We start from the raw sequence: 15,190 nt of genomic DNA on the forward strand, positions 1-15,190 counted from the left end.
CTCCTTTCTTTGTTCTTTCCTTCCCTTCTTCCTTCCCTTCCCTCCTTCTTCCCCTCTCTCTCTCCTTCCTCCCTCCTTCCTCCTTCCTCCCTTCCCTCCTTCCTTCCTTCTCTCCCTCCTTCCTTCCTTTCCTCCATCCTCCTTCCTTCCTTTCTCCCATCCTCCTCCTTCCTTTTCCCGTACTCCAGCTTGCCAGCAGCTCCACCAGGCACAACATCTGGCCCAGGCCTTGCTGTGTACTACAGTCAAGAGGCTAGTTCTGCATCCTCTGGCCTCTGCTTCCAGAGGCATTGAAGTGTTTTGATGTTTCACTAGAAGGACAGCCTTTTATGTTTTCACTTTGCTGTTATCTGAGTCAAGGGCTAAAGGAATGAGATTTGGGGAAATTCTGAATTAATGTTTTAATCCATTATAGAAAAACCCGCTCCTTCATACTCATTCATTCTATACTCATGTATTGAGTGCCTGGTGTATCACAATGTAAGGGTTATCTGAGACATTATCTCCTTTTTTTTTTTTTTTTTTTTTTGAGACAGAGCCTCGCTCCTCTGTTGCTGCCCAGGCTGGAGTGCAATGGCTCAATCTCAGCTCACTTCAACCTCCACCTCCCAGGTTCAAGTGATTCTCCTGCCTCAGCCTCTCGAGTAGCTGGGATTACAGGCGCCCACCATGACGCCCGGCTAATTTTTGTATTTTTAGTAGAAACAGGGTTTTGCCATGTTGGCCAGGCTGGTCTCGAACTCCTGACCTCAGGTGATCTGCCCACCTCGGCCTCCCAGAGTTCTGGGATTACAGGCGTGAGCCACTGCACCTGGCTAGATGTTGTTTTCTTATGATAGATCCATATGCTCTGTTTTTCTCTTCTCCAGTTTTGCTTCCTGGCTCATTGCAACATAATCTTAGCCTTCAAAATTCATTAATGGAACCACAGCATTCTAGCAGTAGGGCTACCAGAAACACCTTAAGTTACTTGTCTAGGCTATTTATCTTCAGGCTGTGTTATGATGATGATGATGATGATGATGAAGATGATATAGGCACCTCTTCTGTGTCAGCAGATACCTTACCTCCTTGATAACTGATCTTCACAGAAGTCCCAAGAGGTCAATACCAGCAGTATGGGGTTGGTTGGTTGGTTGGTTGGTTTTTCTTTTTTTTTTCTATCAGCATGTTTTATAGATGAGACTCAGAGGGGTTAGGTAAATTAATTGCCTCTAGTAACACAGCTAGTAAGCAATGGAGTTGGGATTTGAAACCAGGTCTGTCTGGTTTTAAAGCCCATGCTCTTTTCTTTCCCCTCATTCTTGTGATTTTTGTGTTGCTGTTGTTGTTGTTTTGTTTTGTTTTGTTGATGGAGTCTTGCTCTGTTTCCCAGTCTGGAGTGCGATGGTGTCATCTTCACTCACTGCAACCTCTGCCTCCCAGGTTCAGATGATTCTCTTGCCCCAGCCTCCCAAGTAGCTGGGATTACAGGCACCCGCCATCATGCCCAGCTAATTTTTTTTTGTATTTTTAGTAGAGACAAGGTTTCGCCATGTTGGCCAGGCTAGTCTCAGACTCCTGACCTCAAGTGATCCGCCCACCTAAGCCTCCCAAAGTGCTGGGATTACAGGCATGAGCCACCGCACCCGGTTTCTGATCTTGCATTTGCTTTTATTCATAGTAGCTCTTGGCTTCCCTCTAGTAAACGAAAACGCCCATTCATCATGGTTCAGAACATACATGTTTCAAAGCTTCTACCACAATACTTTGCAAGGAGTGTAACCTTGACAAATCTTACTGATACATCTAATATTGATTACCCTATTTTCAGTTCCTCACATACAGACTTAAGTATTAGTGTTGAATTCATGGATGTGCTGACAGTGACTTGTATGCCCAGTGTGGCCTGTAATTTTTACCAGAGCTATCAAGTGTTGATAAGATGCCGGTCATCCTCACATAAAGAGCTTACATTTATCAGTGGCCTTTCCTGGAGATTCCAGTGGGACTCATTAAGTGCTGCCGGTCAAGTGCATCCCGCTGGCTCAGTGACCTCCACTCTAATTTAATCACAGGAGCATTTACCAAGTGCACAGCATTTATCAAGTGCTGTTGTATGCATTAGCTCTTGTGGCTCCAAAAATTCTACAAGTGGGTGTTCAATTGTTCTTATCATTTTCCTTCTGTGATGTGGAATCTGAGGCACGTGGCTTGCCCCAGGCCACTCAGGCAGTAAGTGGCAGAGCCAAGACTAGAACCCAGGACTACAGGCCCAGGAGCCCAGCATTTGCGTCCTGGCGCTGAGTCTGTGGCTGCCATCCCTCTCCCAGAAGGGCCACAAAGTGCTCACAGCCATCTTTGCTCTTTCTGCAGTTTCTCATCCCGGACACAGCCCTTCTCCAAGCAGCGTCTTTTTTTTTTTTTTTTTTTTTTTTTTTTTTTTTGAGACAGTCTTGCTCTGTTACCCAGGCTGGAGTGCAATGGCACCATCTCGGCTCACTGCAACTTCTGCCTCCCAGGTTCAAGCGTTTCTCCTGCCTCAGCCTCCCGAGTAGCTGGGATTACAGGCATCTGCCACCACACCTGGCTAACTTTTCGTATTTTTAGTAGACGCAGGGTTTCACCATGTTGGCCAGGCTGGTCTCGAACTCCTGACCTCAGGTGATCCACCCGCCTTGGCCTCCCAAAGTGCTGGGATTACAAATGTGAGCCACTGCGCCCGGCCAGGGGTCTCTTTTCTGAGAGGCAAGATTAGGTGACTCTGAAGCCCACCTCCCTGCCTTTGACTCTCTCCAATTGACGGGCTTTCTACAGGACCTGCTGCATGTTCCTCAGCTCTCCTGAGGCTCCGTTCTGCATGTGTAAAATGAGGTGACAGTTCCCAACTCACAGGGTGTCATGAGCGTTCATCAGATCTTCCAAGTCCGGAGAGAGCCTACCAGGGAATTGCAGTGTATGTCTGTGATGGCTGCCATAACAAAATACCAGACTGGGTGGTTTAAACAACTGCAGTTTATTGTCTCACAGTTTGGGAAGCCAGAAGTTCAAGATCAAGGTGTCAGCAGGTTTGGTTTCTCCTGTGTCTCTCTCCCTGGCTTCCGTATGGACACCTTCTCGCTGTTTCTCACGTGGTCATCCCTCCGTCCCTGTGTGTTTTCTAATCTCCTCTTCTTATTTGGACATCAGTCATATTGAACCAGGGCCCATGTATTAGGCCATTCCTGCATTGCTATAAAGAAATACCTGGCCAGGCACGGTGACTCATGCCTGTAATCCCAGCACTTTGGGAGGCCGAGGAGGGCAGATCACGACGAGGTCAGGAGATCGAGACCATCCTGGCTGACACGGTGAAACCCCATCTCTACTAAAAATACAAAAAAAAAAAAAAATTAGTGCAAAAAAAAATTAATAAAAAAAGAAAAAAAAAAAAAATTAGCCAGGCATGGTGGCAGGCGCCTGTAGTCCCAGCTACTTGGGAGGCTGAGGCAGGAGAATGGCATGAACCCAGGAGGTGGGGCTGGCAGTGAGCCAAGATAGTGCCACTGCACTCCAGCCTGGGCGACAGAGCAAGACTCCGTCTCAAAAAAAAAAAAAAAAAGAAAGAAAAAGAAATACCTGAGACTGGGTAATTTATAAAGAAAAGAGGTTTACTTGACTCGTAGTTGGGAGTGCTGTACAGAAAGCATGGTGCCAGCATCTGCTTGCCTTCTGGGGAGGCTCAGGGTTACCCATGGCCGAAGGCAAAGCAGGAGTAGGCACATCACATAGCAAGAGCAGGAGCAAGAGAGAGTGGCGAGGAGACACCACACACTTTTAAACAACCAGATCTCATGGGAACTCATAACCATGGGAAGGACACCAAGCCATTCATGAGGGATCTGCCCCCATAACCCAAACACCTCCCACCAGGCCCCACCTCCATCATTGGGGATCACATTTCAACATGAGACTTGGGTGGGGACATACATCCAAACTCAGCCCACCTTAATGACCCATCTTAACCTTAACCACCTCTTTAAAGGCCCTATTTCCAAGTACAGTCACATTAGGAGGTATTGGAGATTAGGGCTTCAACATACGAATTTGGATAGGGGGACACAATTCAGCCCATGATAGCAAGCACATCTTTCACCTGTGTGAATTCAGCCACGCAGCGCTGGACAAAAAAGAGACAGAGAACAAGATCTTAAACAACATGGGTGATTCCACCCACCATTCCATCCAACAGGCATGTATCCCACAGGGAAGTAGGGACAAGATGAAAATCTACTCCACCAGCTCCAGGTCCCCTGTATATAAACACGAGCATCTCTTTGAGCTGAGTGTGATTCTGTGTTCAAAGATAGGTATTTTTCAGGCCAGGCACAGTGGCTCACACCTGTAATCCCAGCACTTTGGGAGGCTGAGGCAGGCAGATCGCTTGAGGCCAGGAGTTCGAGACCAGCCTGGCCAACATGGTAAAACCCTATCTCTACTAAAAATACAAAAATTAGCCAGGTGTGGTTGTAATCCCAGCTACTTGGGAGACTAAGGCATGAGAATTGCTTGAACCTGGGAGGCGGAGGTTGCAGTGAGCCGAGATCATGCCACTGCACTTCAGCCTGGGTGACAGAGCAAGACTGTCTCAAAAAAAAGGTAGGTATCTTTCATATGTTGTGGCCTCTATAAATGCCAGATAACTTCTTCATCCGATGCTCAGCCAAAGAAGCCAGGATCAAGGGTAGCTTTGACTTCTGCCTTGTCTTTAGAATTATAGCAGACGCTGCCGGTGCCTCTGATCCACCTGAATTCACCTGCGCCTACACACAGGTCCCTGCAAGCCGACAGCTTCCCAGAAGGGGAGAGGAGTTAATACCCTGGGTAGGGAGGGGCTGGGAGTCAATAGATAAATGCATGCATCCCCAGAGGGACCCGTTCTGAGGCACTGTCTGTGGTCTCTCAGAGGGTCCCTGGCAGATCAAGCCCCATGGCCCCGAGCAATAACTTGCTCATAATTGGCCTCTCCCTTTCCCTTCTTTCTCTCTCTACTTCCTTACTTGTATTTCCTAGGACCAAATTGAGTACCTATACCCAAGACCACATCTCATGGACTGCTTTAGGGGGAATCCAGTCCGACAAGAATCTCCCCCCATGTAAGATATTCCCAGAACATGGTCACATCTCCATTGGTCCCTGTAGACCTTGTCAGAGGAGCTGCTGAGTACACAGTGACAGCTTCTAGAGCTCCAGTTGCACATGGCTTCTGCCAAACCATTCCATCTGCTGGCCCTGACATCGTACCCAAATGCCTTTCTCTGTCCTCCCTTGCAGGTGATCGAGAAAAACTTGAGTGGCTGGTGGTACATTCAGATTGAAGATAAGGAAGGATGGGCCCCGGCAACCTTCATTGACAAGTACAAGAAGACCAGCAACGCGTCGAGACCCAACTTTCTGGCTCCCCTGCCCCACGAGGTGACCCAGCTCCGGCTGGGGGAAGCAGCAGCGCCGGAGAACAACACGGGCAGCGAAGCCACGGGCCCCTCCCGGCCCCTGCCTGATGCACCGCATGGTGCCATGGACTCGGGGTTGCCATGGTCTAAAGACTGGAAGGGTAGTAAGGATGTCCTGAGGAAGGCATCTTCAGACATGTCTGCGTCAGCAGGCTACGAGGAGATCTCAGACCCCGACGTGGAGGAGAAGCCCAGCCTCCCTCCGCGGAAAGAATCCATCATCAAGTCGGAGGGGGAGCTGCTGGAGCGGGAGCGGCAGAGGACGGAGCAGCTCCGGGGCCCCGCCCCCAAGCCTCCGGGCATGATTTTGCCGATGATGCCAGCCAAACACACCCCACCAGCCCGGGACAGCAGGAGGCCAGAGCCCAAACCTGACAAAAGCAAACTGTTCCAGCTGAAAAATGACATGGGGCTGGAGTGTGGCCACAAGGTCTTGGCCAAGGAAGTGAAGAAGCCCAACCTCCGGCCCATCTCCAAATCCAAAACTGACCTGCCGGAGGAGAAGCCAGATGCCACTCCCCAGAATCCCTTCTTGAAGTCCAGACCTCAGGTTAGGCCAAAACCAGCTCCTTCCCCCAAAACGGAGCCACCTCAGGGTGAAGACCAAGTCGACATCTGCAACCTCAGGAGTAAGCTCAGGCCTGCCAAGCCCCAAGACAAGTCCTTGTTGGATGGGGAGGGCCCCCAGGCAGTAGGGGGCCAAGACGCGGCCTTCAGCCGAAGCTTCCTCCCAGGAGAGGGGCCTGGCCGCGCCCAGGACAGGACGGGCAAACAGGATGGTCTCAGCCCGAAAGAGATTTCCTGCAGAGCCCCTCCGAGGCCAGCCAAGACCACAGATCCTGTGTCTAAGAGCGTGCCTGTTCCTCTCCAAGAGGCTCCCCAGCAGAGACCTGTGGTCCCACCCCGGAGACCACCTCCCCCAAAGAAAACCTCCTCGTCATCCAGGCCCCTCCCAGAGGTCAGAGGTCCACAGTGCGAAGGCCACGAAAGCAGGGCAGCTCCCACCCCAGCTCGTGCTCTCCTCGTCCCTCCAAAAGCCAAACCTTTTCTCTCCAACTCTTTGGGGGGCCAGGATGACACGCGAGGCAAAGGCAGCCTGGGGCCACGGGGGACCGGCAAGATTGGAGAAAACAGGGAGAAAGCAGCTGCAGCCTCTGTCCCCAATGCCGACGGCCTGAAGGACTCTTTGTATGTGGCCGTGGCCGACTTTGAAGGAGACAAAGACACCAGCAGCTTCCAGGAGGGGACAGTGTTTGAAGTCCGGGAGAAGAACAGCAGTGGCTGGTGGTTCTGCCAGGTCCTGAGCGGAGCCCCTTCCTGGGAAGGGTGGATTCCTTCCAACTATCTCAGAAAGAAGCCATAGCCGAGACTCCCTTTCTGCCTAGAGGGCCCGCTGGTCCTTGCTGGCTTTACCCACATATTTAATACGCCTCTTAATTTATCATTCTCCACGCAGCTTCCAAGGCAGACAGACTCTGGGGTACTGTGACTTCTTGCTTCCCATGGGTGGAGAGTGAGTTTCGGACACCTCGGGCGCCCCTGGGCCTGATCCCTCCTATCACAGCATCGCTGGAGGCTCAGAACCCACAGCCTTTGTTTTCTGTCCATGTCAGCATCCCTGCCTTAAGAGAACTCCTCCTGGCCAATGGCATTGCCACCCAGCAGTGGGACCAGGACTCTCCAAGGCCTCCAGGACTGGATCCCATCGCCTGGAGAAACCCCAGCAAGGGTCTCTCATGGCTTGGACATGGCACAGTAAGGGGCAGCCCACCCAGTCCATGACGACTTTTACTCCAACTTCTTCATGTTTCTAAAAGCCCACTGGCTTTATTCACTCCTCCTAAATTGCCTGGTACCAGAAGGAACTTCATCCTAAAGAAATGCATTCCATTGCCAGTCCCAGGGAAAGTGTCCCCTTCCCCAAAGCCTCAGGCCCGTGGGCCTCTGAGGTTCCACTGTATGCGGCTCCCCCAGGAGTGGGCCTGGAGGTCCGCTCGGCCGCCCTGCCTCCCACCTTCTATCTTGGGACCATGGTCAGCCCTGAAGGGTGGCTCCAGCCCCGCGTATGCTGCACTTTCCTGCTGCAGGCTCCGGTCCCTCCAGGGCTTTTCAATGAGAATTCCCATCCCAACTTGGAGCATTTCATGTTTGCCTACCTAAAGCAAGAATCTCAAAGTTTGTTTGAATAAGAGGCCCATTCACAAGTTGTGCCCTTGTGAGCACCCCTTTGCTGAGTGCCTCCTGGGTGCCAAACACTGTACTTGGCACTTTGCATTCATGCTTTGACCCTCCCAACCTCCCTTTATAGATGAGGAAACTCAGGCTCCATGTGCCCAAGGACACACCAGCCAGGAAGAAGAGGGAAGAGGATTTGAGTCCAGGTCTGCCTGACTTCAGTGCCTGTGCCCTCCCCTCTGTAAAAGACAAACCAGGCAGGGAAGAGATAGAAGCTGGCTAAGTGGTGGCCAAGTGGCTTCATTGTGATGGGGGTGAGGGGACATTCGTGGCTGCTCCCACACCTACCATCCCTCCAGCCCACAGCAGCTTATACCAAAGGCTGCCCTGGACTCAACAGCTGCGTTTCCATGACAGGAGAATGCCAGGGTCCCGGTGGCTGGCACAGAGCCCTGTTCCCTGCTTCTAAGCTGTTGCCCCTGGGGAAATAGAGCTTATGGAGCAACGGGAGCAGAGGTGGCCTCCGGGCCAGCCTGGAGGGGCTAAGCATAGCATGCAGCGGTCCCACAGGGAGGCAGGTAACCAAGGGCCAGGCAGAGCTGCTTCCTATGCCTCTCCGGCATTTGTAATATTTTTTCTTTTTTCACACACCGCCAAATCTGTTTTCTCCCTGGAAGAAACCAGGGCAGATGTGGTCATCTGTCAAACTGAGGCCTGGAGAGGCATGACTAAGTCACTGCAGAAGCAAAGTCAGGACCCAGCATTTCTAGCTGCCAGCCCATAGTGAGAGAACAGAGCAGAACCCCTTCCCATTCTACCCAACCGAGGCAGCCCTGCCCTGCCCTGCCCTTCCCCATCCCGCCCTGCCCTGCCCTGCCCTGCCCTGCCCCTCCCCGCCCTGCCCTGCCCCAGAGATCTCCAGTTCACAGTGTTCATCAGCCGAGATACTTTTGGACCCACAAAGCCAGTTTTTTGGGGGGATGCTCAGTGTCTACCTGCAATGCCAAAGTTTTGCTTGAACAGCCCTCTTCTGCCCCGCCTCCCAGCTCCACCCCTTATCATGTGGGCACTGGCTGCTTCTGCATGAGGAGCTTCCTCTGATCACCTGTAGCATCTTTAGTCCCTTCCTCCAGTCGGCCTGCAAATCCCATTCCCCAGAGAGGCTTGGGCAGGGCTCACGTGCCACTTGGTCCTGTGCCCAGAGCCTTGGGGGCAGATGGCAGCCAGGGGAAGACGGGAGGTGGGGAAGGGCCGCCACCACTTGAGGGTCCCCTCCCTTGAGAGGAGGCCCCATGGCAGTTTTCCTGGGTTCTTGATCCACTTTGGTTTAAACAACTTTTGTGAAGCTATGTGAGATTTGACTACATTTCAAAAGACAAAACTCGCATTTTTTTTTTATTTGCTCTCTGGCTTTCAGGGACATTTTCAGATATTTTGTGAGTGTCTACGCTGTGCTAGGTGCTGAGTAGACCGGGATGTGTGTGGCTCCATCCCTGGCTGGAAGAGCTTTGAGTCCTGTCTGCTCACTTCACTGAAGGAGTTTCTCTCTTACTTCATTCCTTCCTCCCAGGGGTCAGCTGAGTAGGAACAGACTTACCCTGCCTTCCTCTAGGAAGGAAGTTTTCCTGCAAATGAAAGAATCTGCCATTCTCTTTTGCTATGATGGTAATTATTATTCTGACATGACCTGCAGGTACTGAAGCCACATTCCTCTCTGTTCACTATTCTCTCTTCAGGTCATATCTATGGCCTGAGGACATCTGTATCCAGCTCCTTTTCCTACAATGGTAGACACTTCCCCAGGCAGTGGGTGGATCGGGGTGGCCAGTCACCCTCCTAGCTGTCCTTGCCTGGGGACTTAGATTTACCCCATCCAGGACTGTGGTCGCTATTCTGTGAGCAATTGATGGCACATATGCAGAACTCCCCTGGAGGCATGGCTCTAGAAAGTGTCCAGGCCCATCGTGACAATTGTGCCAAGCACTGGGCAGGTGACCAGTGCCTAAACACACTCCCTCCTTTAATCCTTACGGCAAGCCTGTGAGGCGGACAGGACCAGCCCTGATCTATAGTGAGAAAATTAAGGTTCAGAGGGAGAAGGTCTAAATAGTGGCCAAGCTGGGACTCAGATCTCGAGTTTCGGTTTGTTTGCTTTTTTTGTTGTTGTTGTGTTTTCCCTTTTGCCCATGACTTTTTCTCTGCCATTAGCAGGGAGGTGTGCGGAGGGCTTCCAGGGAATCAAGTGACCCTCTGAATTTCGGTGTCTCTTCCCTCCACCCCTTGGTCACACATTTCAGTAGGTCACAGGCCAAATGGCAGCCCAAAAGGTGGGCAGAGATTTTTTTTTCTTCCCGTCACCCCTGCTTGTTAACACAATTGTGATGACTACTTTACCTTACATCCCAGGGCACATGGACAGCTTGTGGTACCTCTAAAAATTTGGAAAATCTGAGTCTAAGACCACCTCTTGATAAAAGAGGCCTTTGCTCAGATTTTTTGCTCAGAATCTTTCTTTGCCATTGGTTGGGTGTATGTCATCCCAGCTGAGACTTCGGGAGAGCTGAGCTCCAGCTTAAACCACTTTCAATGGCTCTTCCCTACTGGGGGATTGCTGGAGCCCATGGCAGGTTATGGGAGTCATTTTAAACGTCTGCCACGAGGCCACGCCATAGAATCAATTTCCAAGGCAATGTTCTTGGCCCTAAAATGTTTGCGCCCACTGAGGATTTCATTACCAGGTAGACAATGGGGGAACATATGCCACGTTAAAGAGCGAGTGCTGAGTATGCCAGGACTTGAGAAGGACCTTAGGATGAGGAGTGGACAGTCTGGTATTTATTTCGCCTCTCCCAAGTACCCAGCACAGAGTGGGAAAAAGAAGAAACTGCTCCTACCTTCCAGTAGCTGGCAACTTGACATCAAGAAAAAAACATTCGTAGCTGGGCCCCCATCCTTTCATCGTGCCCAAGTCTTACATGTTGGGTTAAGCTGCCCCCTTGGAGGCTATACCCTTCTCTTTGGACTGTGACAGTGGACACCTAACAGCCTGAGCCATGTGTGGCTGTCTTATCCCCCAAGCGTTGTCCAGGCCCGTTCTGCAGGGCTGTTGTATAGACTGCAGACACCCATACCTCACCACAGACCAAAGATGACCTCGTGTCAGACTGTGGGCTGATGAGAGGTAGAGCAGCACGCATCGAGGCCTGAGGGTGCAGGGCGCCCTCCCTTGGCCTGGAGGAATTGCTCCTAACTAGAATAAGTTTCCACGAGGGTTCCAGGCAGAGCTGCAGAGCTAGAACCAGAGGCTCCACAGTTCTTGCCTGCTCATGGACCTCCTTCAGAGCACCTTTCTACAGGCTGGACTGCCCAGCTCCGTGGGGTGGCATCTGGTTTCTGGTGCTATTCTGCCAAGTTCTCGAGCTCCTCCTCATGTTTCAACATTCCATCTTCCCGTTTCTATCCTCGACTCCAAAGTAAGCCTTCTTAGCTCCAATCAGGGATGAGGGGCTCAACCTCTTCTGTCCTCAAACACAGTGCCACAGCGGTAGCCTTCACTTTCAGATGTCCTATTCATGTAAAAAAGAAGGTGCCCCACCAGGCTTACATCAGCAATAAGCAATACTAATACAACGATGGTGTCCACATTTTACCCAAGTGTGTGCCCATGTATGCCTTTGTGCCCGTGTAATTATTGTTAGCGCCCCTTACACTTAGAGGGGTGATGATAAACTGTGGCTACCTTGACTACAACCCACATTCCCTGCTTTGGGGAGCTTCCAAGTAACAGGCCATTTCTTACCTCCCTCCAGGAACAGTGGGGACTGCCCACCACCTCGTGTCTGCTCATAGGATGACCCTGGACATCCCCACGCTTACTCTACCCTCTTGGCAAATTGGCATTCCGGTGGTGGTTTTTGTTTCCTTTAACACATTAAATAAACGAGTATATAGGATGTGAGGGGAGGGGTGAGAACAACTAGCTGTAGCATGTATAGGCTATATACTTTACCATTAGACTTTTTTCCTTCTTTTTTTTTTTTAATAAAGTGCTTGACTGGTTTCAAGCTTCATCGTGAAGATGCAGTGTCTATGGATTTTATTTGGCAGGAGAAACGGTACATAGCTTTGTGGCCTGGGATCTTCGGGATCAAAGAACAGAAACCTATGCCAGCTGTGTTTGGGCACTGCCGAGAAATAGGGGTGATGCCTCTCTGAGCCATAGTGCACCTTCATTCTCTTAACTACAATGTCCACAAACCAAGGGAAAGCTTTCTTTATGTCCAAAGAATGGTGAACCTCTTGCCGGCATTGCCTCCTGATGGTCAAGAGTGTGCTACGGAGGTCCAGGCGCAGTGCCTCATGCCTGTAATCCCAGCACTTTGGGAGGCTGAGGCGGGCAGATCACCTGAGGCCAGGAGTTCGGGACCAGCCTGGCCAATGTGGCAAAACCCCATCTCTAGTAAAAAAAAAAAAAAAAAAAAAAAAAAAAAAAAATTAGCCAGGTGTGGTGTTGGTCGCCTGTAACCCCAGCTACTTGGGAGGCTGAGGCAGGAGAATTGTTTGAACCCAGGAAGCGGAGGTTGCAGTGAGTCGAGATCACACCACTGCACTCCAGCCTGGGCGACAGAGCGAGACTCGGTCTCAAAAAAAAAAAAAAAAACTGCAGTGGGGGTTGGGGGTGGGAAATGCAGCCACATTTGGGCCGCAGGGTCTGCCCAAGCCATCTGCTCCTGGGAGGTGGAGCGCACTGCCTAATGTTTTACTGCTTTCCCAAAGGCAGTGCCCAAGCAAAATCAACCCCAGTGTGGAGCTCCTTGTTCCCAGGTGACTAACAGAACATCACCACCCTGCCTTCCTAAGGAGAGAAGAAAACCAGCAGAGTCCCCGAACAAAAGAACTTGGAGGGAAGGGATTTACATGCAATATTCAACCTTCCTTGGAGGAAACAATATAATGACCTTCTTGCAGACCTTGCTTAGGAATAATGGTCATTAATATATTAATCTGTGTACCTATTAGAAGGAAAAAAACAGGATGTGGTGGCTCACACCTGTAATCCCAGCACTTTGGGAGGCCAAGGCAGGAGGATCTGTTGAACCCAAGAGTTTGAGACCAGCCTGGGCAACATAGCAAGACCTTTCCTCTACTCAAAGTTTAAAAAAAAAATAGGTGTGGTGGTGCACACCTACAGTCCCAGCTACTTGGGAGGCTGAAGTGGAAGGATTGCTTGAGCCTGGGAGTTTAAGGCTGCAGTGAACTGTGATCGCACCACTATGCTCCAGCCTGGAGGACAGAGCGAGACTGTCCCAAAAAAACAAAAAAAAAAAACAGAAGGGAAAAAGTCATGCGGTGTTCTGGGCCCCCATAGGAGCAGGTTCACCCAACTTCTTGCAAACCAAGAGTGCTTGATCATAACAGGACTGGCAATGGTATGGGCTTCCCGGCTGGGGTTGGAGGGGCATCTGCCTCATGGGATGGGATGGCAATGGGACTATGATCAGGAACCAAACCTGGCTTTCTCTTTGCGGGCTACTTGCCCTCTCTCTACATTTCTGCCCCATGACCTTCCTTCAGGTCTTACCTAGAAGTCTAACACTCACCATTCCCCATCACACTGTTTTTGTTTTGTTCTGTTTTTTGAGACGGAGTTTCACTCTTGTCACCCAGACTGGAGTGCAATGGTGCAATCTTGGCTCACTGCAACCTCTGCCTCCCAGTCTCAAGCGATTATTGTATCTCAGCCTCCCGAGTAGCTGGGATTACAGGCATGTACTGCCAGCTAACTTTTGTATTTTTAGTGGAGACAGGGTTTCACCATGTTGACCAGGCTAGTCTCGAACTCCTGACCTCAGGTGATCCACCCACCTTGGCCTCCCAAAGTGCTGGGATTACAGGCATGAGCCACCGTGCCCAGCCCCATCATACTGTTTTAACCACGCCAAACATGATCCAACTGTCACCCTCTCATACCTGCAAACACTTCCTCCTCTAAGGTGAGTTTCTGAATCCAAGATTCCCATCATGGGGACATAGTTCTCCAAGTCCCTGGTCTTCAATGTCCATTCCTTCTCTCATTCAGTATCATTTGGGCCACGTGGGATTCTTCAGCGCCTTGTAACTCACGCTTCCTAATCAATGGCTCTCAAATTTTAATGACCTTAATGATTCACAAGGGAGCTTGTCGAAAGATTCCTCAGCTTCACTTCCTCAAAGTCAAACTCAGCAGGAATCAGCATCCTGAAAAATCCATTCTGAGGAAATAATCTGCATGCTCCATCCTGAGAAATGGCCGGGCTTTGCACCTTACCTGGTATAGTCTACGTGTTCAAAAATGATATTCTGTGCTATTATTATTATTACTGAGACGGAGTCTTACTCTGTTGCCCAGGCTGAAGGGCAGTAGTGAGATCTCGGCTCACTGCAACCTCCGCCTCCCAGGTTCAAGCAATTCTCCTGCCCCACCCTCCCGAATAGCTGGGACTACAAGTGCGTGCCACCATGCCTTGCTATTTTTTTTTTTTTTTTTTTTTTGTATTTTTAGCAGTGATGGGGTTTCCCCATGTTGGCTAGGATGGTCTCGATCTCCTGACCTCGTGATTTGCCCACTTTGGCCTCCCAAAGTGCTGAGATTACAGGCGTAAGCCACTGCGCCCAGCCTCTGTGCTATTATTATCAACTGGTCATCATTACTTTAAGCATGTACTGATTTCCAGAACTGTAAGGCATTTTTGTATACACTGTTTTTTTTTTTTGTTTTTTTTTTTTTTTGAGACAGGATCTCTCTCTGTTGCCCAGGCTGGAGGGCAGTGGTGAGACCTCAGCTCACTGCAACCTCCACCTCCTAAGTTCAAGCGATTCTCCTGCCTCAGCCTCCCAAGTAGCTGGGATTACAGGCGTGTGGCACCACGCCCAGCTAATTTTTGTATTTTTAGTAGATTCAGGGTTTCACTGTGTTAGCCAGGTTGGTCTCGAACTCCTGACCTCAAGTGATCCACCTGCCTCAGCCTCCAAAAGTGCTGGGATAACACGCGTGAGCCACTGTGCCCGGCCATATATACACTGTTTTATTCCATCCTCAAAATGCAAAATATGAGGTAGAGATCTACGTTTTATATACGAAGGCACTACATTTCGACAGATGAAGGTGCTGGACACAAGCTCACAGAGCTAGTGTTTGGTGTATCTGGTCCTAAAGCTGGCCCTTTCATGGCATGCTATGTCACTTCCCCAATGTTAATCAAAACGCATATTTCATCCTGATAAAACTATTCCCTGGGATTCCAAATCTTAAGAAGTATTTCCTCTTCCCCAAACCTAGCTCTGTAATTAAGAAACAGGATCTTTTTTTTTTTCGAGACAGGATCTCTCTCTGTTGCCCAGGCTGGAGTGCAGTGGTGAGACCTCAGGTCACTGCAACCTCCACCTTCCGAGTTCAAGTGATTCTCCTGCCTCAACCTCCCAAGTAGCTGGGATTACAGGCGTGGGCCACCATGGCCAGCTAATTTTTGTATTTTTAGTAGAGACAGGGTTTCACCCTGTTGGCC

At 50.4% G+C, this 15,190-nt stretch overlaps 1 protein-coding gene across 2 annotated transcripts in view; it reads left to right on the plus strand.

Moving 5' to 3' along the window:
• Positions 1-11,723, plus strand: part of SH3PXD2B (SH3 and PX domains 2B) — a 120,861-nt gene extending 109,138 nt beyond the window's left edge. For both annotated transcript variants that reach the window (XM_030825079.1, XM_030825083.1), the window contains one exon: positions 5,293-11,723. In XM_030825079.1, coding sequence (XP_030680939.1) covers positions 5,293-6,834 — 1,542 coding nt within the window. In that variant the 3' untranslated portion in view covers positions 6,835-11,723. The remainder of the gene's footprint in view (positions 1-5,292) is intronic.
• Positions 11,724-15,190: the final 3,467 nt, after the last annotated feature.

Source organism: Nomascus leucogenys, chromosome 2, assembly GCF_006542625.1.
Source record: "Nomascus leucogenys isolate Asia chromosome 2, Asia_NLE_v1, whole genome shotgun sequence".
Classification (NCBI taxonomy): Eukaryota; Metazoa; Chordata; class Mammalia; order Primates; family Hylobatidae; genus Nomascus; species Nomascus leucogenys.